The 25,083-nt window shown below is 53.2% G+C and overlaps 10 protein-coding genes across 10 annotated transcripts; 7 read left to right on the forward strand and 3 right to left on the reverse strand.

The window, feature by feature from the left end:
- Window positions 1-921: 921 nt before the first annotated feature.
- Window positions 922-1,608, forward strand: PV08_09661 (uncharacterized protein; the record flags this gene model as incomplete). The annotated part of the gene is made up of 3 exons (XM_016383977.1): window positions 922-1,008; window positions 1,109-1,244; window positions 1,367-1,608. 3 exons carry the CDS (start codon window positions 922-924, stop codon window positions 1,606-1,608), a joined length of 465 nt encoding a protein of 154 aa, XP_016232600.1.
- A 380-nt stretch (window positions 1,609-1,988) lies between these two features.
- PV08_09662 (uncharacterized protein) lies at window positions 1,989-3,067 on the reverse strand (the record flags this gene model as incomplete). The annotated part of the gene is made up of 2 exons (XM_016383978.1): window positions 1,989-2,899; window positions 2,974-3,067. 2 exons carry the CDS (start codon window positions 3,065-3,067, stop codon window positions 1,989-1,991), a joined length of 1,005 nt encoding a protein of 334 aa, XP_016232601.1.
- Window positions 3,068-4,091: 1,024 nt separating this feature from the next.
- Window positions 4,092-7,136, forward strand: PV08_09663 (uncharacterized protein; the record flags this gene model as incomplete). Its single annotated transcript, XM_016383979.1, has 2 exons — window positions 4,092-4,268; window positions 4,320-7,136. 2 exons carry the CDS (start codon window positions 4,092-4,094, stop codon window positions 7,134-7,136), a joined length of 2,994 nt encoding a protein of 997 aa, XP_016232602.1.
- An 894-nt stretch (window positions 7,137-8,030) lies between these two features.
- On the forward strand, window positions 8,031-9,860 carry PV08_09664 (uncharacterized protein; the record flags this gene model as incomplete). Its single annotated transcript, XM_016383980.1, has 2 exons — window positions 8,031-8,130; window positions 8,215-9,860. The coding sequence occupies 2 exons, from the start codon at window positions 8,031-8,033 to the stop codon at window positions 9,858-9,860; spliced, it is 1,746 nt and encodes a 581-aa protein (XP_016232603.1).
- A 468-nt stretch (window positions 9,861-10,328) lies between these two features.
- Window positions 10,329-11,804, reverse strand: PV08_09665 (uncharacterized protein; the record flags this gene model as incomplete). Its single annotated transcript, XM_016383981.1, has 1 exon — window positions 10,329-11,804. The coding sequence occupies one exon, from the start codon at window positions 11,802-11,804 to the stop codon at window positions 10,329-10,331; it is 1,476 nt and encodes a 491-aa protein (XP_016232604.1).
- Window positions 11,805-12,496: 692 nt separating this feature from the next.
- PV08_09666 (uncharacterized protein) lies at window positions 12,497-13,120 on the forward strand (the record flags this gene model as incomplete). Its single annotated transcript, XM_016383982.1, has 1 exon — window positions 12,497-13,120. The coding sequence occupies one exon, from the start codon at window positions 12,497-12,499 to the stop codon at window positions 13,118-13,120; it is 624 nt and encodes a 207-aa protein (XP_016232605.1).
- Window positions 13,121-13,411: 291 nt separating this feature from the next.
- Window positions 13,412-15,163, forward strand: PV08_09667 (uncharacterized protein; the record flags this gene model as incomplete). Its single annotated transcript, XM_016383983.1, has 2 exons — window positions 13,412-13,443; window positions 13,489-15,163. The coding sequence occupies 2 exons, from the start codon at window positions 13,412-13,414 to the stop codon at window positions 15,161-15,163; spliced, it is 1,707 nt and encodes a 568-aa protein (XP_016232606.1).
- Window positions 15,164-16,295: 1,132 nt separating this feature from the next.
- PV08_09668 (uncharacterized protein) lies at window positions 16,296-17,438 on the forward strand (the record flags this gene model as incomplete). Its single annotated transcript, XM_016383984.1, has 1 exon — window positions 16,296-17,438. The coding sequence occupies one exon, from the start codon at window positions 16,296-16,298 to the stop codon at window positions 17,436-17,438; it is 1,143 nt and encodes a 380-aa protein (XP_016232607.1).
- An 856-nt stretch (window positions 17,439-18,294) lies between these two features.
- Window positions 18,295-20,952, forward strand: PV08_09669 (uncharacterized protein; the record flags this gene model as incomplete). The annotated part of the gene is made up of 1 exon (XM_016383985.1): window positions 18,295-20,952. One exon carries the CDS (start codon window positions 18,295-18,297, stop codon window positions 20,950-20,952), a length of 2,658 nt encoding a protein of 885 aa, XP_016232608.1.
- A 2,310-nt stretch (window positions 20,953-23,262) lies between these two features.
- PV08_09670 (uncharacterized protein) lies at window positions 23,263-25,050 on the reverse strand (the record flags this gene model as incomplete). The annotated part of the gene is made up of 5 exons (XM_016383986.1): window positions 23,263-23,499; window positions 23,586-23,950; window positions 24,011-24,418; window positions 24,478-24,966; window positions 25,026-25,050. The coding sequence occupies 5 exons, from the start codon at window positions 25,048-25,050 to the stop codon at window positions 23,263-23,265; spliced, it is 1,524 nt and encodes a 507-aa protein (XP_016232609.1).
- Window positions 25,051-25,083: the final 33 nt, after the last annotated feature.

Below are 25,083 nucleotides of genomic sequence, written 5' to 3' on the forward strand. Positions count from 1 at the left end.
GTTGGCTCGTGAGTCTGTGCTCCTCTTCTGTTGATCCGTCAAATCATCCAACCTCGACAACCAGCCTCCCAAAGCCTCACTTCTTCCCCATTCGTCCCAGTCATCATCTAGCGCCGCTACCCTCTGGTCTAGAACGACATTTTCCATCCTGTCCCAGAGACACGGGAGACCATCCTCCACCACTTCTTCCTCCTCCTTCGTCGGGCTTGCGCGAAACCCAGCTGAACCTGAATCTGAAGCTACTACCCACTACTAGCCAGACTAAAAGGCCAAATCGGTACCATCGATCTCACTCGAGCCTCAGTAGCCGTCACTGATGCACCGTCACTGGTCCATCGCCATCCCCTTCTCCACAAGGTCCCTATCGACCGCTTTCCCTGTCCAGCTTCGGCCTCTTCTTCCCCTCAGTCAGGGCAAGGTCCGTGACCATTAAAGCTAAAATCCTTGACCTCCCCTCGCCGTCGGTGTATCTGCCATATGGCATGACACGCCCGGTAGCAGGACACACTTCGTTTGCTTGCTCGTTGTTTCGTTCGTTCGTTCATGCTTCCCGCAAAACCCCCCAAGTCAACGTTTCTCCAAGCTTTGCCAGCAGTCAAGAAGAAAAACAAAAAGCCTATAAGCTAGGGTATTCTATCTCTGACCTGCCTAAGACTGGTACCTTATAAACCCAGAGCACCCTTCCTCGCTGTCTCCTACTGCTGAAAATCCGACCTTGTCTGTCATTCCTCCTTCGTCTTCTCGTTCACTCAAGGCTACATCTACCAGCGACCGCAATCGTCTTGACTCCATCTCGCTCGTTCATTGAGTTGTGTGTTACGGACGAAGAACTGACCACACCACCACCACCACCACCACCACCACCAACACTTTCGTTGACAACAAATAAACAAGCACAATCACCCAAAACAGCCTGCCACCATGCGCTTCACACTTGCTTCCGCCGGCCTGTTCGCCCTCGTCAACCTGGCCGCAACTCAGGACCTGTCCAGCCTGCCACCATGTGCCGTAAGTATTGCTCTGGAACCCTGGCATGGCCCCTTTGAGAAAAACAAGAGAGAAAGGCTGCCATCATGTCCTCTCTTGTTCTGACAACTCGATACGACAGCTTACTTGTGCCACTGGCGCCATCGGGTCGACTGGCTGCGCTTTGACCGACGTCAAATGCATCTGCACGGCCACCACCTTTCTCAGCGGTGTCGAGACCTGCATCCAAGGTGCTTGCGACCAAGCTGATCAACAAGGTAACGTACACCCGCAGACACAAATACATGTCCTCGATCCTTTGTTTTCCTCTCTCTCTCTCTCTCTCTCTCTCTCCTTTTCTCATCTCCTTTAAACTCTAACCCGTATATCGTCGATCCAGCCACCCTCCAGTTCGCCGTGCAGTTCTGCGCCTCGGCCAACGTCACCATCCCTCTCCCATCTGCCTCGGCCAACAGCAGCGTTCCAGCTACCACCCCTGCGCCGACCGCGACAAGCAGCGCGAGCGTGGCTAGCAGTGCCGCACCGGCCCCCTCGACCTTTTCTGGTGCGGCGAACTTCCTGGCCCAAGACTGGACCGGTGTTGTGGGTGCTGCTGCCTTGGGGGTTGCAGCTTTGCTATAAAGCATGACGGTGACGGTGACCATGACCATACTTCATTTACGATGCGGCGGACATGGTCTGGCAGAATTATTTCCCCCTTTCTCGACCTACCCATGCGGGGAACACTGAGCCAGCTGTAATGCAGATCCAGATCAGTCTCTCCCTTCCGTATGAAGGAGGACCTGAAAAACGTGTACATATCGCTACCTTGAATCAACCTGCGTAATATGTTTCTATCAGATATGTTGCATGCTAGCCACTTCATTGATTTCTCTGGAGATGGAGTACAGTCGTAGATGGCCTTCTATAAATCTAGCACATGCGACGTTAGTCGTTCTACCTGCAGGTTAGGAGTAGCATTATTATTTCGTTTTCTTCTTTTCACTTTTCTTTTCGGGTGCTCATAGCTTAGAGGCCTTCTTTCCCCTTCTCGTGGTGTTTCTCGAAGAATCCACGATAAGACTCGCATGAGAACTCGTGGCGACTAGTTCATTGTCCGTATCCCATACCTCGACGTCCAGATCAAACCTCCCGTTACGTATGGCCTTGGCCTTGACTCGGACAAACAACCACTCCACACCCTCCTCGGGCAAAAGTTTCTTCACGTCCAGGTTCAGCACAAGTGTGGGATACCAGTACTTCGCTCTCGCACCGGTATTGGCCTCGTCTCGAGACTGTTGGCCCAGCTCGGCCTCCTCGATGTGAGGATTGACGTATTTCTCGACGATCTGCGGGAACATGTCGACGAGAAAGCCGAGCGCGTCGTTCGTCCAGCGTCCCGTGGGTTTCTTGCCGGGCGCGAACCGTACCCACTGGTCGTTCATAGCTTTGGGGTGATTGTCAGGCCGGCTCGCCGGGCGGACAAGAAACATTTGTATATTCTGCGCTGCGCGACGGAATTGGGGGAACGGGTCGCTGGGGCGCGAAGTGTAGTTTTCGTCGCGCCCCGATCGCGCGAGGGTGAGAAGATCGGCGGGCAGTCGGGGAGGGTAGAGGGCGTAGGATGTCGGTAGGGAGAGGCCTGTTTCGGTACTGATGTTGCTCATGGTTATGTAGCCTTCGGCCTCGTCGATGTACGAAGACGCAGGGTCGGCTGGGTTCGAGGGCTGGGAGAGCACGATGTGCAGATTCGATATGCGACTGCCTAGTTTGACATCTTTGACGGTGAAAAGTGCTGGGCCGACGGAAGTACGCCGCAGAAACTCGAGATGAAGGTTGACAGGATGTGGTTCGGAGCGGCGAGGGTGCGTCAGGGACATGTGCATACGGGCGACGACGAGGAAGGACGATGTTACGTAGCCGCCATTAGGGACTATAGGATGTCAGAGAACTGCGACTGGACAAGAGGATTCATAGTCATCGTTGACAGGCAGAGAGCATATGTACCTGTGCCTATACACCATTCATCCTCGAGGGTCAGTGTGTACTGATGCGACGAGATCTGCTTGATAGGGACAACATCGGCGAATGTTGGCGCCATGGTCGCAAAGGCCTAAAGGGGAGGATTGAACGGTAGAGGAAGCCAGCGAAGTGCAAAAAGAAGACGGGAGATGCTATAACATTGTGGGATGTCGCAAGATGAGAAACTCCTTGTACACCGAGAATCGGCTCCCGATCCAGTAAATCCAAGAATTATAGTAGGGGGAGATGAGATGAGATGAGATGGGCTGATAGGTGCCGGTGGAAAGATAACCTCGGCTTGACCAAACTTAGCTGGAGATGCATTCTAGACCGTCTTACCCTTCCGCTTCCAGCTGGAGACCATGGCAACTGGAAATGGGAGACAACGTGTTTTTCACGCATGGAGAAGAAGAGACAGAACACCACCTTCGGATCGACATCTGGGCTCGAGACGTCAACAGGAGGGATCAACAACGATGCGCGAGTGTCAGGTACGTCTTTGCCATGGTGAGAGAGCTCTTTGTACTCGTATGTGGCCTAGTGAGCCCAGGCCTGTACGGGGAGATAAGGCCAGGAAGAGAAATGATGGGGATCAACGATGTGGCTGTGCCAACCCTGATGCATAATGACGACGGAACTGAGCCTGCGGAGGGGAAGGGTGAGGGCTCGCTTGGCTATAGCTTTTTTACTCAGAACCACCCCTAGAGCCCAGGCGCACTAGGCTCACTAGGCTCACTAAGGGAGCTCATAGCCTATAGGTGTAGCCTAGTGAGGCTCTCCGACCAGTAATTGGGAGCCCAGCACTAATTTGGAGGCCTCTCATGGGCTCTCTCCGCTTGGCTCGCCTGCAGCTAAGAATTCCCATCCTGTCCCTCCGCAGGCTTTGTTCCGATATCGTGATCTTCGTTCCCTGTAACTCGGACTCGCAGGTGGAGTGAGTTGGCCGCGACTGGAACAAGATCCAGGCGACATTCGTTTCATCCTTCTCTACTACATCATACCTCCTTCCAGTCTTATCTTGTACAGTCTTGTCAAATAATATCCTTCCTCCGGTGTATGTAGCCTTTTGCCTCGACACCCAGCATGCATTGCCGTCACTCTAGATGGCAATCCCGAACCCTCCAGTCCGCAGGCGCACGGTGCGACAACAAGGTCGCCCGTTCTATATCGCAATTTTGATCCTTACTCTATTTGCATGTTATAGCTACCTGAGAGGCTTTGGAAATGATGCCTCTACTACATCCCTCGCAGCTCGTTCACTCGAGGGGCGCGATCTCGAGGTTTGTCTTCTCCTGCTGTTGCGACCGCACCTTATCTGACTGCTAGTGTAGTGTCGACTTGTTCACAAGGCCAAAGATAAATGCGCGTTTATAAAAGAAAACTGCCCCGACGAAGAAGCGGGCCTCATATCCTACCTCCGTTTCTATTATTGCTCTCTTGCCGATGCGAAGCCCGTTGCCTTCACCATCTTGGTGCTATGGATCAGTATGCTTTTCAGCACTATCGGAATCGCAGCCTCCGACTTTCTCTGCATCAACCTGAGTACAATTGCGAGCATACTTGGCATGAGTGAGAGCTTGACAGGAGTGACGTTCCTGGCGTTTGGCAATGGAAGCCCAGATGTGTTTTCAACCTTCGCGGCTATGAGTAGCAATAGCGGGAGTCTGGCAGTGGGCGAATTGATGGGCGCAGCTGGCTTCATCTCCGCCGTGGTCGCAGGAAGCATGGCGCTCGTTGCGCCCTTCCAAGTCGCCAGGAAGAGTTTCGTTCGGGATGTTGGCTTCTTTGCCGTGGCAGCAAGCTTTAGTCTGGTCTTTCTGGCTGATGGCAGTCTGAAGCTCTGGGAGTGTGCTACTATGATCGGCTTCTACGTCTTCTACGTCATCTTTGTCGTGACATGGCATTGGTGGCTGACCAGACGAAGGAGGGTGAAATTGGCCGAAACCGCTGCGAGGCTTCATCACCACATCCCGGATACTCAAGAGCTCGAAGTGCCGGAGTTCGAGGAAGACGAGGAAGCCCGACCGGCTAGCGAACGGACCAACCTGCTACGGTCAACCTCAGGCGAAACCATCCCCACCTTGAGGACACCTGGGACTCCTGCGTGGAAAGTTGAGGACCTTGATGACGATGATGAAACTCGGGATCGTTATCTCGCCGAAGTGCAAAGCAGGATGAGAGTTAGCCGGCCAGGTCGAGGCGAACGACGAAACACAATGACTCCGATTCGACCATCGTTGATCGGTGCTCTGGAATTCAGGTCGTTGATGACCTCGCTGGAGAGAAGGGGTACTGGCGCAAGCACCCAACCTATTGGACTACGAAGATACTCGGACGACTCCACGGCCCTGATCACCCCAGGGGCAGCCCCAAGTGCCTCTCAACCACAGCTTTCAGCATCGGGGGATTTGGATATTCGAGGTCAATCACCCACTGGTCGCGGGAGAGCTGTATCCGCCAACGACGCGGCGAAACTTAAGATTGACACTCACTTTCTTGCCAACCACGCTGCGGACACTGCTGTTAGCAGTGAATCGGCCTCGCTCGGCCCTTCCAACGAAGCGCCGATTCGTCCGAGCCGCTATATCTTGCAAAACCTCAACGAGCCTTCTGCTCAACGATCTGGCTCACCAAAATTGACGTTATCTCCAGCTTCAGGGAACCTGCCACAGTCACCCTCTGACCGAGATGAGCTGCCCAAAACTCCACAATTCCTCGCACCGCCGACGCCGACATTCCACCGTCCTGATTACACCACTGAACATCATACAGCCGAGCGTACCCCCGTATCGCCTACTTCTCATCCCACACTACACGTACCTCTGTTGCGCACGCCGCATCCTGAGCACACTCGATTTGCATTTCACCAGGAGGATTTCCCGCCATATACAGACTCACCATCACTTCTTACACCAGTCGCATCACGGCCCCCGAGTATTCATCTTCCTGAGCCCAGTATGTCTCCCGAATCCTCTCCTCATATTGGCCTACTGGGAGATGATGACGAAGAGGAATCTCTGGAAAGATATGCCTGGTGGCCGTACAAGCACCTCCCTCCTCCTCAGGTGATGGTGGCAAAGCTTTTCCCAACGGTCTATGGTTGGCGGCAGAAGTCCATCATTGATCGTATCTTGGGCGTCGTTACCGTTCCGAGTGTCTTCCTGCTCACTGTTACACTTCCTGTTGTGGAACCAAACGAAGATAACGCAGAACCCCCCGATGATGGCCAACGGCGTTCGAATGGGGCCGACTGCGGACGAAGTCTAAGCCGGGCTGACCTGGCCCCAGATACTCCTGAATTCATACCAAAATCGAATGACGCGGACGAGGCATCTGGTGTGTATGGTGCACCACTATCCAGCTCACGAAAGAGCTCTAAACCAATGTCAAGTGATTCGGCGGAACCGAAAGACTGGAATCGGTGGCTAGTGTTTGTGCAAGTCTTCACTGCTCCGTTCTTTATCGTCACCATTTCCTGGGCCAACATGGACGATGGGCATAGCCTTCGGCTCTATGTCCGCATGGTTTTGGGGTCATTGGTATTCTCACTTGTTGCACTCATGATCTTGTTGTCTCTTACATCTCCTCTTCGTGAGCCAAAGTATCGACCGCTTCTGTGCTTTTTGGGCTTTGCCGTCGCCATCGCCTGGATCTCGACGATTGCAAACGAAGTTGTTGGAGTCCTGAAGGCTCTTGGGGTCATTCTCGGCATGTCTGATGCCATTCTAGGCTTGACAATTTTCGCCGTTGGCAATTCTCTAGGTGATTTGGTTGCAGATATCACTGTAGCCAAACTGGGATATCCTGTCATGGCGCTCTCGGCGTGCTTCGGAGGACCTATGTTGAATATCTTGCTGGGGATCGGTATTGGAGGCATGTATATGACCATCAAAAATGCTACCCACAAGCATGCGCGACATCCTCACAAACCGATCAAATACAAGCCATATGAGCTTGATGTGAGCACGACACTCATGATCTCGGGCGTCACCCTACTCCTTACCCTGATCGGTTTACTCGTTGTGGTGCCGCTGAATGGCTGGAGAATGGATCGGAAGATTGGAATTGGGCTCATTGCAGTATGGGCCTTGTCCACAGTCGGAAACGTGGCGGTAGAAGTCCTTGGATATGGGGAAGATACGTGGTGAATTGCATATGGCCACACCTAGGATGTTTGTGCATAGCGACGGCGTCTTCGCATACGATTATGACAGATACTGAGTTCAGAATGTAATATACGTTTATAACCGTTATGTCTTGGTCCTTTGTTTTGTTCTGTTCACGTACTGCTATTAATTACTGTGTCGTGCATTGCATCTCCTACGGCCGAAGCAGTCAAGGACAACACTCGGACTTGCGGGTATCCGCAACCATAGCACCCCAGTATAGTGGAATTCTCAGGCCCACGAACGCCCTGGAGACAAACTTTCCGCCCTCTTCCTTCTCCCGCTCCGGACCGGCAACTCCAGCGTATTAAACCTGGGGGTGCTCGTGCTCGTACTCCGGCCTTGCGCCTACGAGGCCGAGAAATCGGGATGATCAAGGGCTCTTTCGCACGAGAGAGTCGTAGCTGATCCAATCGAGGCCCAAGGCATCAACCAGGCGATTGCCGCATCGGCCACCGACGGCGTCTGATTGGGGATTGATGCCGCCGGCTTCTCCGAGCCTCGGCATCTGAATGTTTTGGGAATACGGAGTTGTACGGACCCCATCATCACCAATTCCGCCCTTCGACTTATTGTCAAGCAAGCAATGAGAGTGGCCACGGGTAACAACGGCTTGTGAACTCGTTGAAATTCACCACAGGATCCCCCATCCGCGGACTGGGCTTCGAGGACATCAATACTACGGATATTGTTGCTAGCGAAACGGGCCCTCCCACCTTCACGGCGTAAGCAGCCACACATATCGAGACCATCTGGCGTGGCATCCAGCGTCGTACGAACAGCTCATCTAGATATCTAGACGAGGGTCACTTCACAAGCGACGCTCTCCCAACGTCTCTCCAAAGTAGCCGTCGCTCGCACTGGCATCCTCTCACCATGCCTATCAAGTCGAACTTTCCTGATGTCAACCTCAGTGTGACCGACATCTTTTCGCTGCTGTTCGATCGAAAAGAAAAGCCATTTCCTGACGACCAAGGTACGTTGATTCGTCCGGCCACGGTCCCTTACCAGATTACCCTCGTATCATTATCTCATTGCCACTAACACCGCTACGCGATAGTGATCTTCCAAGATGGCGACCATCTCGAGAGGAAATATACATATGCCCAGATAAAGCAATTAAGTACCGACTTCGGAAAAGGGCTGAAATCAAATTACGGATTCCGAAAGAGCGACGTGCTGGCTTTGTATGTGCCCAACGATATCGACGTTGGGCCGGTGGTCTGGGGGACTCTGTGGGCGGGTGGTGTCGTCTCCCCAGCCAACCCGGGGTACACTGTCCAGGAACTCGTCTATCAACTCAAAGACTCGGGAGCGAAGCTACTAGTCACTCACATTAGCGCTCTGGAGAATGCGAAAAAGGCGTGCAAGGAAGCAGCCATTCCCGAGTCGAACATCCTGCTCTTGGGCAAAGACGGCGACCCAAGCCGGAAATTCAAGCACTGGAGCATGGTTCGCAATCTAGAGGGGACATCACGCTGGCGGACGCCAAAGATATCACCAAAGACCGACTTGGCGTTTCTGGTGTATTCGTCCGGCACGACCGGCCGTCCAAAGGGCGTCAGACTCACGCATCACAACATGACGTCGAACGTCGAGCAAGTCACGGCGGCCGAGCCGCACTTGTCGCACGACGGATCCAAGAAGGTCCCTGGCATCCCCGACGCGCCCAAGGGAAAGGGCGACAAGGTCCTCGCCGTGTTGCCGTTTTTCCACATTTACGGGCTGAACTGTCTCGTCCACCTGCCGGTGTTCCAGGGGATCCACACGCTGGTCCTGTCTCGATTCGACCTCGAGAAATGGTGCCGGCTCGTGCAGGACGAGCAGGTGACGTTCAGCTACATCGTGCCGCCGATCGTGCTGCTGCTGTGCAAGCACCCGGTGGTGGACAAGTACGATCTCGGGTCGCTGCGCATGACGAACTCGGGCGCCGCGCCGCTCACGCGCGACCTGGTCGAGTCGCTTTGGAAGCGGAAGGGCGTGCGCGTCAAGCAGGGCTACGGGCTCAGCGAGACCAGCCCGACCATCTTCATGCAGCCGTGGGAGCGGTGGATGAGCGCCGTGGGCACGACGGGCGTCATGGTGCCGAACCTGGAAGCCAAATTCTGCGCCGTCCCCGGGCCGGGCGAGGAGTCGGACGGCACCAAGGAGCTGCCGCGCGGGGAGATCGGCGAGCTGTACGTCAAGGGCCCGAACGTGTTCACGGGGTACCACAACAACGCCGCCGCGACGGCCGAGTGCTTGGAGGACGGCTGGTTCAGGACCGGCGACGTCGGGTTCCTGGACGGTGACGGCAACTTGACCATCACGGACCGCGTCAAGGAGCTGATCAAGTACAAGGGCTTCCAGGTCCCGCCGGCCGAGCTGGAAGGGTACCTGGCGGCCCACGACAAGGTCGACGACGTGGCCGTGGTGGGCGTCGACAGCGCCGAGCTCGGCACCGAGGTGCCCAGGGCGTACGTCGTGCGCAGAGGCGGCGCGGGCGCCGTGCAGCCGGGCGACGCAGAGGAGATCATACAGTGGATGAACAACAAGGTCGCGAATCACAAGAAGCTGCGCGGCGGGATCAAGTTCGTCGATGCCGTGCCGAAGAGTGTCTCGGGAAAGATCCTCAGGAGGGTCCTCAAGGATCAGGCGAAGAAGGAGTTCAAGGAAGAGGAGGAGAAGAAGATGAAGTCGAAGAACTCAGGAAAGCCAAAATTGTGATTGTGGTTGCGGTTGTCCAAGGTATGAAACTTCCTGTATCAACAGCTGGTCAGGTCGGTTTTGGTTTTTGGAATGCTCTGCAAGCATACACACAAACACCCACCCACCCACACATACCTCAACGTTGGTCCTTCTTTGGATCACAGACCAGATGTCTCGGGATTGTCTCGACTGCTTGGAGAGGAGGAAGATCTCTAGGACTTTCCATTGTGTGTCTTCTATCTATCTCCTATCCGTCCTGGAAAAGGAAAATGTCCTATACTCTGTTTGATCAAATTTTGGTGCCATCCAAAATGTTTCTATGGAATAAAGGGAGCTGCATACCTCTCTACCTAGGCTGCATATACAATACTACCGAAGTACCTATATCTATTCTCTTGATCCAAGATTCAAGTGATTCTGATTCCACGTTTTATAAGGTTCGCTGTACCCAAGTACTGCAGGCAGGTAGGTATGTCTCCCAAGGTGCTAAATTCCGGGCAAAAAGTCACCAACGGTCCGTTCAACCTTTTTCAGTCCCTGAAGATCCGTGACGTGTTCCTCTCCAACGCTCTTGACGATGAGATGGTCCGAGTCCTTTTCTTCGACGACAATACCACCTCCGTTCGCGATTGCCATCAAGTCGTCACTCGCTCTCTGGCGTTGGCCCGTCTCTTTGTTCCACACCCATCCTTCCTTCATCCACATCCAAGTAAGCCACGCGCGCAACTCTTTATCCAACGGCACGACGCGCTTCCATTCCGGTTCGAAAGAATGCGGTTCTTCTTGGGAGTCTGCATGTGCATGGTCCTTATTGACGCTGCCTTCGCCGTTCCAACCTGTACTCAGCCCGCGGAGCTGGTCTCGACAAAACATTCGCCAGCTGTCGTGAGAATACGGACCCAGGCCTGGGAGATGGGAGATCTCCCACGCGACGCGCGCGTCTTCGTCGCCGATCGCCTCGTCGACGCCTACATCCTTCCCATCCCCCCTGGCAGGGTAGTGGAGTTTTCGGTAGCGCTTCCCGCGCTCGGGAGGTCGGTCGACCCAGGCTCGGGCCATGGCGACGCATTTCCGCGCCCGTTGGTTCTGGAACCCGAGAACATAGATGAGCGAGGTGATGTCGCTTACTTCTGCATTGGAGAGAGCCAACGGCGTCGGGTACCGCGACATGAGCTCGTAGAAGACCGGCATGGCGCGCTCTCCCGGAGTTTTGTTGAGGAAGATGGTTGCGATGAGAAGACGGAACGGGTCGTGCGCAAGTCTCTCTTGCATCAGGCCAAAAGTGGCGTGCGAAAGAGGCGGGAAGGGCAAGGTCGATAGGAACGTAGGTCTGTGTTTGTGCGGGTGAGGGAAGTATGGTGACTTTGTAGGCCGACGAGGAGGTTTCGTCGGTTTCGATAGCACCTCGGATGTCGAGTTCTCGTTGGTGGTCGAGATGAAGGGATCAGGTCCTATGTCGTCGGGCACGTCGGTGAGGTCCGAGTCAGACGAGAGCTCGTCGATGTTGACGCCATAGTATATTCGCGATCCAGTGTGACTGGCCAGTGAGCCTGGAGATGATGCGAGTGTGCATGTCTCGACTCGCACGATCTTGCGGATGTCGTCGATGGCAGTGCTGACCTTTTTGAGAGCATGGTTGAGTTGTCGCTCTGTCCGTGATGAATCCACGCTGGATCCGTCGGTAGTGAAATGCCGCGAGACATATGTGACTTTTCGACGCTGGCTTCGTATGTTCTTCTTTGCCGTTTCCGGAGCCGGAGCCGATTTGTCGTTCCCAATGCTTGAATCGCTGGTGATCATACCCGAGCCGTTGGTGGGCACGACTGGTAGTTCTCGATCAAAGAGAGGTGACGGCGGCGGCGAAGGAAAAGCGTGCCAATCTTCAGTGTTGTCATAAGTCTGAACGTTCGGTCTGGCGACGTCTCGTTGAGTACTTGTCGGTGTTGGTGGGAATGAACCCATCGATGCTGTTGTTCTAGGCACCAAGATCAACAATGGCGGCCGAATTCATAGCCGGATCCCTCGAGTTGCTGAGAGTCGACACCAAGAGACCAGTTTGGTACGAGCGACGATTCAGGCATACAGTTAATCTCATGTTACCAAAAATCACCGTTTCCGACGTTTCACATGCATCTGAAGATACTCGAACAATGCTGGGCAGGGGCGTTCACGACTTTACTTGGCTTGGACCGCGTGTAGATCGCGCTCGGTATTTACTATTTACGCCTCTATTACCCCAGTTCTCACTCTATCGATGGACCTTGACCTTCTCGGTCAATGCTCTCGAGCATGCCAACGACACATCTTGCGTGTAACGAACATTTGGCGCCTTGAAACAAACGCTGACAATGATGCTGGCTACGAGGACTGGGATTCAGAGCCAGGATCTGACCTCTCATTCCAAGAATCCGGGGTAGATCCAGGAACATGACCAATCACATCGGCATCCTCCTCGAAGCGAGATCAATCCCTCTTTTTCAAGGAACGCGATCTTGTTGAAATGCCTTTCAGAGAGCATATAGAGACCTCTGGCCATTGTAACATCTACTTGTCTGCCATCTGGGCTTACACTGACATCGCATTGCAGCCTCTACCCGCACCGTTCGAAGACCACCCCCGGCGACCAGAAGAAACCTTACGCAAGACACGATTCAATGGATGAAGAGAATGGAGAAGCATTGAAAGCTGCCAGGTCAGCGACTGTTCATCGCAAACCCATACCTCCGCCTGCGCCTGCGCCTGCGCCAGCGATCCATCAAACTCAGCTCCGGGCTGGCAAAGTCGCCCTCCTTCAAAGATGGAAGAATCTAAGCCGACGAGCCAAAATCATCATCATTGCTACAGCCCTTGCTGTCCTCGTTCTGATCATTGGTCTTGCCGCAGGTCTTTCGACCCGCAAGCACTCTCAGAATCTCCCTTTGCCTTCGGGACATGGTGGCCCGTACACCGGTGACCTGACCTATTATGGACCGGGTCTAGGTGCATGCGGCGTCACCTCCAAGGACAGCGACAAGATCGTCGCCATATCCCATAGTGTCTTTGATGCCGTGAGTACAGGGAGTGATCCAAACCAGAACCCCCTGTGCGGGAAAAAGATAAGAGCGAGGAGAGACAACAAGAGCGTCGACCTGACTGTGGTTGATCGATGCGTCGGTTGTCAGCCTACAGATCTCGATGTCACAGTCGACACCTTCGCCATATTGGCCGATGTGGACTTGGGAAGAGTGAACGTTGAGTGGAATTGGCTGGAGGATGTACCAGCCCAGGTTCAGACCTAATCATGACCTGAAGGAGCAGCCATGCGAGATTCCTTCTTATACAGGGTCTGCTATGCAAAACGCACAAGGACTAAGCTCAACCCTTTGCCTGCTTCGCATATACTGCGGATGCACATTACGGGGTTTCTCTTCACCTCTCGGCTCTTCTTTGACCAAGGAAGAGGCTGTGGAGAACACTATTTGCTATTGAGCGGACTTCTGCGCTCGCAGATCGCAAATATCTCCTGGGACTTTGGGCTAGGACAGCATCTTTGCCCCGAGAAACTCAAGTCTGAGAGAAAGTGCCTCAAGATGTCTATCGTTGCATTAGCAGACGGCTATCAGTATGTATATCCAGGCTCTTCTCGACATTGTACTGACTCTTCTAGGTCGAGCGTCACCCTCGATGTACTCCACGATGTGGCCGCGCAAAACAACATTCAAATCACATCAAAGACCGATGAAGAAGCCTACCTCCTCGTTCTGCAGTCAGCAGACATGACCGCTGATAGCGTGAATAATCTGCCAGACTATGTCGACCCACGGTTAGCACCTGTTCCTACAACTGGCGGGAGGCAATTCTGGAAATCTCAAAAGAACAGCCACAATGCGTGGAGTCACCAGGCACAGCTCGTTGCAGAGCAACCTATCTCAGATATATTGCAGGGGCGACGAATCGTGATGAAGGATAACATGTCAATAGGAGGACTGCCTCACACGTGTGGAACCTTTCCCCAACTCGTCTCGAAAGACGGCAAATACCCTTTGGCAACCATCGACGCCACAATCACAAGGCGTCTATTGGAAGCTGGAGCGACCATCGTTGGCACGTCAACATGTGAAAACTATTCTCTGACGCCCATGTCTTACACCTCAGCAAATGGTCCCGTTCATAATCCGTGGTTACGCGACCACAACACCGGAGGAAGTACAAGTGGAGGTGCGTGTCTAGTAGCACTTGGCAAAGCGCGAGCTGCTGGGGTTCCGGGTCTTGACGATGCTGGTGATGATGTCGACTTGTGCATGGGCGGAGACCAGGCGGGCAGCATACGACTTCCATCTGCATATTGTGGCATATATGGTCTGAAGCCCACACATGGACTTGTGCCATATACTGGCATTGCAGGTTTGCATCCGATGATTGACTATACTGGACCTATGGCCCGGACACTTGAAGACATCGGAACGTTGTTGACAGTCGTCGCTGGGTATGATGGACTTGATCCTCGAATGTCGCCTGAATCTCCACTGCGGCAGAACGTCGTGGATTATGTCAGTGAATTAAAGAAAGCAGAGAACCCTGGCAAAGGACTCAAGGTTGGCATCATCACCGAGTCACTCACTTCATTAGGAACTCAGCCAGAGGTGGCGCAGGTTGTGAAAGAGGCGGCAGTAAAACATTTTGGTGCATGTGGCGCCACAGTAGAGGAAGTATCGGTTCCCATGCACTTGCTGGGCCCTGCCATCTGGACAGCAGCCACGAGGACGTATATGGCAAGCCTGGCCGTAGGTGGCCGTACACCAGACGTGCTCAACCACAACATGCCGCACCTATCGCTTAAGTGGCCTCCGGACCAGGAAATGTTTGAGCTGTTGACAGCTTCTAATCCTGCTGTCGTCAATATACTGTTTTGTGAGACATTCCTGAAGGGCAAGTTTGGGACCAGCGCACAAGCCAAGGCACATCGACACGTTTTCGAGCTTCGAGCAGCATACGACAAGGCTCTGGAAGACTACGATGTGCTCATCACGCCTACAACGCCTTCGGTTGCGCCGCCACACCCTGATCTTCGTCCGGAGGCGCAGGGTGGGAGTTCGGTGATGGATAAAATCAAGCTCGCTGTCGGCGCGACCAACAACACAGCCCCTTTCAATACCTCGGGCCACCCTGCACTGAACGTTCCTTGTGGATGGGCCAAGGCACGGAATGGGAATGGCTGGCTCCCTGTTGGAATGCAGGTAGTTGGTAAGAGTTGGGATGATCTTGGAGTACTAAAGGCCGCAAGGGCCTTTGAGCTGGGTGGTGGCGGACTCGGCGCGTGGCCTGGCCAGGATGGTCATTGAAGGCGTACGATTAGAAGAGTCATCCCTGGATGTCGAGGTTGATGGTGTCTTCTGCCGTAAGACTTCTAGATTGTGGTGGGCAACTCGGGCATTATTGTCGATTCCGATCAATACTTGCAACCTCGTACTCGTAGTGGTGGGCGCACATGTAGACCGGCATCGCGTATACAAACAAGGGGTGCCAAGTTAACGACGCGTTGACATATGTAGAAACTTCTTCAGCTTACGAAATGCATGATATCATCACATCATCACGATACTTGGCACATAAAATTCTCGGTTTGTGAGGAGGAAGAAAGACTGGAGAAGGAGTCTTCCTCTTACGGTCTGTCTTCTCCTGTCCCATCTCCTTGGTCTTTTCTTCAGTTTATGTAAAGTATGAACAGTAGGCGTTTCGAGACATCGATTCTCATCATGCGTCTAGTCCGTCAAGGCTACGAGAACAATGTTCAATCTCACCCGCCAGTGATGCGGTAGTGCGCATCCTTTGCCCCAGCAAAGGGCTGATATTGCGGGGAATGCTTGCATCAATGGCGATTGACATGGTGTGCCGGCTTCCCGTCGCTTGCCATTCGCGGTGGTGACTATCGGGGCAAAACTCAGCGCACAGCCTGCACATCCCCTTGGCCATCCGGCAAGTGTCTCTGGGCAGACGCATTCGACTGCCCGTTCTCGTGGAGGAAGAAGACTTCCCGTCCCTGGATGGCAGCCTTGGTGGCATCAAATCCACGACCGAACAAGCGTGGCATCCAGTCGGCGCGTCTTCTCCACGACATCTTGGTCGTCATCGATCAGCAACATGGCTGTCAAGCCTGGTAAGAGGCCAATGAACATCTTCACAGCATCAAGATGTACCCTGAATTGCCTCCAGCCAAGCTGCCGTCTCTGGGGATAGCATTCCACCAGCTATACAGTCTGCTCATCGAATGCATCGAACCACGAAATCCTCCGGTAGCAAAGTCTAGTTGCGAGGGGTGACTGGTGTCCATGATGGTTCAGCAAGATCCATTCAAATATGCCCTGAAACCGGACAGACTCCCACGTTTCCCTTTTTCTTTGCTTCTCCTCCAAGCCTTACCTTCTGCTGCCTTGCCATCTGATAGTATCGTCTTGAAAATTCCTCGTTGTAATCATGTTGTTTACATCAGTAGCTCTTGCTGCGCTGGCTGGCACTGCTGTTTCGCAGCAGTTGACCTCGGTGCTCCAGAACGCGACTGAGCTGTCGAACCTCACCACCTACCTGGGACTCTTCCCTGACTTCACACAGACTCTTTCAGGTCTGCAGAACATCACTCTGCTGGCACCCAACAACCAGGCCTTCGCAGAGTTCCTCAATTCGTCGGCCGGAGCTGCGCTGGCGCAGAACGACACCGCGTTGATCCAAGCCGTCTTCAGTTACCATGTCTTGAACGGTACATACAATGCCTTCGACAACGTCAGCTTCGCCCCAACGCTGCTGCAACCTACTCAATACACGAATGTCACTGGCGGCCAAGTGGTGGGCCTATACGACGATGACGACGAAGAATATATCGTCTCGGGCCTGTTGTCCAGAGCCAACCTCACAGGCACATCCCTGAACTTCACCGGCGGTGTTGTCCATGTTATCGATAGCGTCCTTATCATCCCACAGAACATATCCGAGACTGCCGTTCAACTCAATCTCACCGCTGCGGTCGGTGCTCTCACCAACGCCAGTTTGGCCGAGGCGGTCGATCAAATGACGGATGTCACTTGCTTTGTGCCCAACAACGCCGCTTTCCGAGCGATTGGGTCTGCCCTGTCGAATCTGACCACGGAGCAATTGACATCCATCCTCCAATATCATGTCGTTGAGGGTGTGGTCGGGTACAGCACTGGACTTGAAAACGGAACTTCATTGATGACTGCCCAAGGAACCAATGTAACCATTACCGTCGACGACGAAGATATCTTTGTCAACAGTGCCAAGGTTGTCATTGCAGATATTTTGGTTGCGAACGGTGTGGTTCACGTCATTGACAACGTTCTCAATCCGGAGAATGCGACGACCACGTCAGAACCAGACGATCACGAGTCAGGCTCGCCTGCGTTCAGCGGCGCCAGCTCTGCGACTGATGTCCCGTACACCTCTGGAGTTTCAACTCCTACCAGTACCGTCGCGACCGAGTCAGCTCCAGGTGCTACAGCTGCCGCTTCCAGTAGCAGCACCGGTGTTGCGGCCGTGCCAATGAAGACTGGAGCCGTTGGCGCTGCAGTATTGTTTGGCGGTGCGGCATTGGTGATGAATATGTAGTGTTCAGGAGATGGTGGAGAGACTGACGATGGATGGGGATTGACGTGGCACCATGAGAGATGAGGTTTATAGTTCAGTTAGTATTGTGTTGCGATGTGCCGATGGCAGGTGGGAGGGCCGGGCCTTTGGTGGCGTGGGATGCGGCAAGCCTAGTGCTAGTTAGTTAGTACTATTGTACCTATTAGAGGTCGCCTCAGGTAGGTACTTTAGGCGCAGTCCGGGCGGTTCGAGCGCCAATGTTCAACTGGTGCGGGGAGAGGAGGCAGAGGCACGGGCACTTAGGTGCGCCCGGGACATCAAACACGGGAGTCTGAGATAGTTTGCGATTTCCTGTAAAAGAGACCACCAATACCTACCTATCTCTACACGCTGACAGTATTACTTATTCATTCTTCATCTGCACTCCGAGCCCTCGCTTGTGAGTCGAACCATTGATCGCAGGCACCCCATCGCCGGGTAGCAAACGCCAGCAAACTGAACCAATGACATAAACCCCTGCCAGCCTCATTGCCCAGCCACCAACTTTACCCATCGCCTGCGCCGCTACTAAGAAGACTTGCCAACAAGTAAGGAGGACCTAGACATCATGCGAACTAGGACGTGACACGGGTCTTTCGATAATAACTCGGTCGGTCCACCTTGACTTGCACAACTCTCCATTTCTACCTTTCCTGAGACTCAATACCCGGTGCTGGTTTTCTCGATCTGGCGCCGTGACGACTTTCGGCTCCTACACGCCTAAGCGCCGTATGACAATCGCAATCTCTCCACACCTCCCCAGATACAAATGATATCCACGCTATAAGCGCCTTGATCACGGCCGCAGCAGGTCGCATCATGCAACTTCCCTCCCATCATGCCTTCAAGGATTCGAGATGACAGCCCGGAGAGGCGGCGGGAAAAGAAGGAATATTCAAAACTCGAAAAAGATCGAGATCGGAGAGACAAAGATCGAGACAGAGACAAGGACAGGCACAGATCCCATCGAAAAATCGCAACCAAGGAAAAGACCTCTTCAAGAACATCGCTCTCTCCTGTTGACGATAAACGGCGGCCCTCCATGCCTGGCATAGTGGAAGAGACACCCCTCAAGTCCGAATCAAAATCTAGCCTGCCCTACCCATCCTTTTCGAAGGAGCACAGTCGTGAGGCTGTAGGGAGTGCTGCCCGACCAGTCCTGAACATACTCACCCCTCCTTCCACAGACCTGAATGCTTCCAAAGACAAACTGTCAACGACGAAACAGAGTCCTGACGCACCTCCTAGCCCACCTTTGACGGATAAAAATGCTGGCTCGGGAAGATGGAAATCGAGTGCTGGCAAACCAGTCTCGGTCCAGACGATTCCGGAGGAGGAGAGATCTTCGAATGGAGGGAAAGACGCAAAGATCAAGATCCGCCTCCGACCGCAGTCGTCGAGATCGAATGGTCATCTGCGAAGTACATCAGAGTTGGGCACTGATAGTTCGCCCACGAGGAAGCATCGGGATGCGATTGAGAAAACTCACAAACCGTCCACACCACTCCGTAACAACGTTCCCCAAAGGTCAGTCAGCCAGCCGACGAGAACGGAGTCTCCGTCTACACCAACCACGACAGCGACCGAGTCCGTAGCGAACACCAGCTCCGATGCCACATCCATCGCACCGGAACAACCTACAATTCAACGGCCTGGATCAAAGGTGCCCCCGGCCACTGTATATGCACATGCACAAACACCAGGCTCGATACACCCACAGTCACGAGGAGTTACACCCTTGGAAGTTTTTATGGAGAGAGAGCCGTCGTTACTGTCAGAGACACCAGGAGGAGTGTCTGCCACGCCTGGTCCCCCCCCTCCGCCGCCTCCACCAGCACCTGTTGCTATTCCAAAAGTTGACTACCTACTCCAACATGGCGGATTGCATCATGCAGTGCCTAAAAACCTCTTGCTGGCAGGGAAACCAATGGCGATCCAGCAAGCACAATCTCCGGGACAAGCTCCTATCGTCATTGCAAATCTGTTCGAGCCATACACAGCGCTGCTTGATGATTTTGACAAAGTCATGTCCATGAACGGATCTCTTGCTGTCGCGACTGGATATCGATCAGTTGCACGACGCTTACTCGACAGATTGGAAGCCGTCTTTTCACGTGACATCTCATCGGAGGCTTGTCAATGTCCTATGTGCGAGTACGATCATTCCGAGGATGTCAGAGGCGTCAGTTGGGGTGAAGTACTCGAGCTGGTGTCAGGACGGAGGGATTTGCCTGCTTGGCCTCCGTTCGCATTTACGCAATCGCCTATCGGTCTGGGCATCTCTCTCGAATTTCACGTACCTATGCAAAAGCTGGATATTGATGTTCCTGAAGAATACCGCGAGCACTATATCCGGCAATCACGCAAGACCAAGCAGAGTGTGGACAAATGGCTGACTCGACAGACCGACAACCCAAGCTCCCCACCCGAAGAAGTCGATGAAGAGACTCTCACTTTTGCTATTCTCACACATCTGCCTGCTGAACAACGACCGGTTTTTAAAGACCTTCTGGGCATTGTTGATCGACCCATCGAAGCACCCAGGAGAATACCAACTCCAGAACTTCAAACGTCAAATGGCTCAATGAAGCCTCCGCCGCCCACGCCTACTCCCGCGCCAGTGCCAAAGATCAGACCTGCACATATCGCCATTGCGTCCCAAGCAATCCAGCGTCTGTACCGTTTACACGCCGTACCACGAGACTCGGAGACGGCCTTGTTCATGTTGAATAATCCAACTCTACACAATGCCTTGGCTACGCTCGCCGCAATCTCTAATGATGAGTGGGAGATTCTCGTATCTGGACGGTTTGACGGGTTTCTTCGCAGTGGTGCTGAAGATGCCCCACCTCCATTGCACGACTCAGGTCCTTCTTCCCGTGGTCCCACGCCGCATCTGCCCCCGACAAGAGGCGCCACCCCTGGTTACACAGGTACGGCGAATGGCTCTGGCGGGACGAACGGCTACCGTTCCCGGCAAGGAAGTTACACGCAGCCATATCCGGCGGGCACAGCGCAATACGGGGCACCTATCGCATTCGATGAAGAGACTGAACTCGCGACGCTGGCGGAAATCGAGCGTGACATCTATGCAGGCATGGAGGCGCTCGAGGACGCGTTTGAAGCCTTGCACAATAAAGCAGAATGTGTTCGACGCGCACTGCGCGAACGCTCGGCCGGGCTTGCTGCAGCACAGCAAAGGCGACGCGGCGCCTTGGGAGGTTCTGGAATTGAAGTCCGTATGGACACACCAGCGAATCTGAGCGACAGCGGTGGCGGTACAGGTAGATGGGACGCCGAGACCGACGACGGGTTGGGTGAATGGGAGGGGATGAGTGAGATTGCACCGGATGATAGCGCAAGTAACATCTCCAGTGCGAGGCGGCGGAGACCTAAACGGAGAAATGAGAGACGGACGCCGGCTTTGATCGAGGAAGAAGACGAGGATTTTGACGGTGCTGGTAGTGATGCTACCGGTAGTCCTAGGAAGAGGTGACGCTTTATGTTATGATATGTTGAATCCAGACAATGAATGAATGCTATGGAGTAATACTCTGTAGGGAAAGAAAGAAAGCTGCCCTTTTAGGTACACCCAACTACCCAAGGTGTATGGGTAGGTAATTGAGTGTGCCTGCTTTTTGGGCGTTGAGCGTTCAAGCATGGCATGCACGCATAGAATGTTATTAAATATGTCCACCTTTTAATGTGAGTGCTATGAGTTACCCATGTTCCAAGTGTTACTACTGTGTCTCGCGGCGTTACCCCTTGGCACTCACTCGTCTTTAGGCCCAACCTACAACATTGAAGTGTTCTGATTCAAAAGTAAATCATCCATATTTCTGACTATGTCTGACCTCTTCCCGACTGAATAATAATAATCAGAATCAAGTTTGATGATTTTGCAATCAAGAATGGCAAGCCAAACTGTGCCCGCTACTGACAATGGCGAAACCGCCGCAGCAATCTCGTCCCGTGGTGAGTGGGCTGCACGGCCGTATATTCGATACGTGATCCTCAGGAAGATGGGACTGGCATATCTCCGGACGGCTCTCACCCACGGGCTGTAACGGCATCGATATTGTTGTTCAACGACGGCTTCCAGTCATGTTGGCATCTGCATGTCCTGCACGGCCTGGAGATATAGCATGCTCAACTGGCTACAAGGGCAAAGAATGTGTTCACCTTCTCAGATATCAGGGTCAAGCTCAGTGACGGAGGGACATCGTGCAATGATATGAGTATGATCATCACGCTTCGATTCACCAAAACATCCAAGTATGTCAGTACGGGAATGGCCAAAGGCGGTTTTGGGAGACAGAGTTTGAGGACGTGCTCAAAGATCGTGCTGCCCAACCGGACCGAATCGCGCGGTGGCCTCAGCCAGAACGACCCCCGTTGACCAGTACACATGACAAGAAAAGAGGTTTCTTGCTGCAGAACGAGCCTGCAGGTGCCTGCCAGATCTCTGAGAGTCTCAAAGCCATGGCGCTTGTGAGTGCTATCACGACACGTGTGACAGGGAATCCCTTAAGAACCGGTGCAACTCGGGATCTCACACACTCCAACATAGAGCCGCCTAGGACTCCTGGCGGTTTAGCAAGAGCCGCTGCTGACCACTCGATTGGTAGCTTCAACAAGGGAGTCACGGACATCCATTCAAGACCTGCCCAGTTAGACACTATGAGTCTGCGTATGCAGGGCTCATTTCGAGGCCGTGCCTCTCCGAAGGGCAACGCGAGGCTGGAGACCAGACAGACCCTCCTTCGCAATCCTGTCAAGGCAAATCTCCAAATCACCCTCCGTCATTCTGACAACATCAAGAAACGCCGCCACTCTCCCAGCCCGTAACCGCCAGCCACTCCCTCTGATGATATCTTACTTGACCCTCACCTCTTCGAAGAGAGTATACCACTGGCGGGGCTGTGTATCTCGATTCGACGGTGCAGGAACCACTGCGGCAGATTGATATGTTGTAGCCGGGATGTGTGGCCTCGTCAACACGTTACACTGCAAGCCATGGTCGGAATTTCATGGTCGCACCAACAGAGGGATGATATACTGTTGTAATGCTTGAGATTTCTACATCTACTCCGGACGAACTCCCAGAGACCCAGGTAGTAAGTAAGACTGACTGTGGATCATTTTCTTTGCGATCCAAAACGCTTCCCCGTGCCTTCATTTTTTACTGGCACCGTGTATCACCGTCGCCATCGCCAAGACTGTGAATCTCTTCCCAAGTGCGAGCGGTATCTCATGTAGATAGATATGACTTGGTAGCATCGCCTGCCCCGGTGGAGCGGTGGCCATGGTCAAACTCGTAACTTTGTACCTGGGTAGTTAATTTGACCGGGGAGCAGGCAGTGAAATAGTAGTCAGGCGCCATATCAATTCGCAAAAGGGCCTTACAGGGACGAACTTGTAAGTTAGGCTGGGAACTAGATACCTAGGTAGGTTGCTCCGTATATATGACATATCCGGAATATTTTGCCCGAGTTTACATCTCATCTCATACATATAATATAAGTACTTGTATCTGAAATGTACTGCGCTCTTCTTTCCGTGAATGACCAATCGCTATTGTTCCCTCCCCTTCACTGGTTGCTAATATTACCCCCCGTACCGATCGTCGACAATGCTAAAAAAACAGACGCGGTTAGACGATTCGCAGTCCACAGAGCATCGAAAGCCCCCATTCATCAAGACTTCGTGGATTGGTGTGGTGTCTATGGCGAATGAACGGGTATCGATTCGCAAAAGCCTCTGCAGATCATCCTCGGTGCATCGCTTCGTCAAATTGAATCTCCTTTCAAAGCATGTATCGATAGTCTGGAGACATGTCGCCCAACTCCGTCTTTTCATATTCGGTCAATCCGACGTCGTGGGTCTTTGCGCGGCTTTTATTCTGTGAGAAGCAGGCGATAAAGTACAATATGCAGCTGACAGCGCTCAGGCAGATGAACGAGATACAAATGCTGTAGCCCTTGTGGAAGAAGGTTTTGGCGTCCTTGGCTGCAAAGCTATAACTTGCGATGATGCCGCCGATCTGTGAATTTTGCGCCCGCGCAATTAGCAAAATGAAAGAGGGCGGCTAAGGAAAAGAGAGACGAGACTTGGTGATAAGCAACTTACATTCCCAGCACCAATTTGCCAAGCAGAGCCAACACTCCTCCGATGATGGCCACCCAAGTTCATAGTGAACCAGCACACGATGATAGGCATGGCCGAGTACGTCCCCGAAGTGATCAAGAAGAGTGCGGCGTATTCTGTATGGGTATCATGATGGACGTTCATCAGGATGGCGAAACCTGCTATGGAGATGCAGATTGGGAAAAGCGCAAATAGAAAGCGATGGCGAAGGCGATCCGAAAAGACTGCAACCAGCATACTGAAGCCGAAAGCGGCAGCCCAAGGTGGGACCGAGTGAAGTTGTGTTTGGATTGGGCTGTAGCCGTAGGTCTTGATAATCGTCGGCGCGAAATATGCATAGCCGTATGCTTGAGGAGGACATTAGTTAGTAACAGTGTTTCCCGTCAACAGAGCCTCGAGAATCCTACCTGGTACAATGAGGCCAAAATACATCAGCCAGCCCAGGATGAACTTGTAGTCCTTGAAGCAATTCACAACGTCCTTGAAGGTGATGCGTCGTTCAATGGCCGATTTTCCTTGGTCAGCTTGGAGTCGTGCCTTGACGTACATTCGCTCCTGTTCGGTTAACCATTTGGCGTCTTCTGGGAAGTCTGGAATGAGGAAGAAGCAGCCGAATGCTACCACGCATGTCAGAACACCTTCGAGGATGAAGACCCATCTCCAGCCCAGGTAGCCTCTCATGCCATTCATCTTGCCTATTGCCGATGCCAACAGGCCTCCGAATGCGCCAGCGAGGGTGGTGCTGGCAAAGAAAAAGGTGTATCTCTTCTGAGCTTCGTGGCGTTTATACCACATGCCGATCAAATAGAAAGATCCTATTTCAGCCACCATCAGGGCCGTTTATTGTTTGCGAGAGAGACTGAGGACAACCTACCTGGAAACATTCCAGCTTCGAAAAGTCCCAAGAAAAATCTAGTGGTGAGCAGGCCTCCATATCCCTGTACCAGCCCCTGACAAACGGTCACCAGCCCAAACATAAACATACACCCTGAGAGCCAGACATGAGGTTTGAAGCGCTTGAGTAATATGTTACTGGGCACTTCGAAAACAATATATGGTGGGAAGAAGACTGTCAAGGCCGTTGAATACTGTGTGGCCGATAGACCGAGATCCTTCTGAAGACCGAAAATGGCGGCGTTGGCGACATTGGTGCGGTCGAGGAAAGCGAGAAGATAGAGAACCGAAAGCACAGGGATGACGCGGAGATCGATCTTGGTGAGGAGCTTCCTCTCTGAAACACCAGCAGGCAGAGTAGCGGCTTGGTTATCAATGTATGCCGCAGCAGGATGAGCTAAGTCGGGATCGTAATGCGCCTGGGTGTTACCCGGTCCACTGGCGACATCGTACTCATTGGCCTTCTCATCTGAGGATCATGGGTGAGCCGTCGTCATAACACAAGAACGTCGTGCAAAGAAGACTCACCTGAGCCGTCGATGGAGAAGCGCATATTGGATATTGGATATGGGTTCACCTAAGCACC

Source organism: Exophiala spinifera (assembly GCF_000836115.1).
Source record: "Exophiala spinifera strain CBS 89968 unplaced genomic scaffold supercont1.7, whole genome shotgun sequence".
NCBI classification, from domain to species: domain Eukaryota; kingdom Fungi; phylum Ascomycota; class Eurotiomycetes; order Chaetothyriales; family Herpotrichiellaceae; genus Exophiala; species Exophiala spinifera.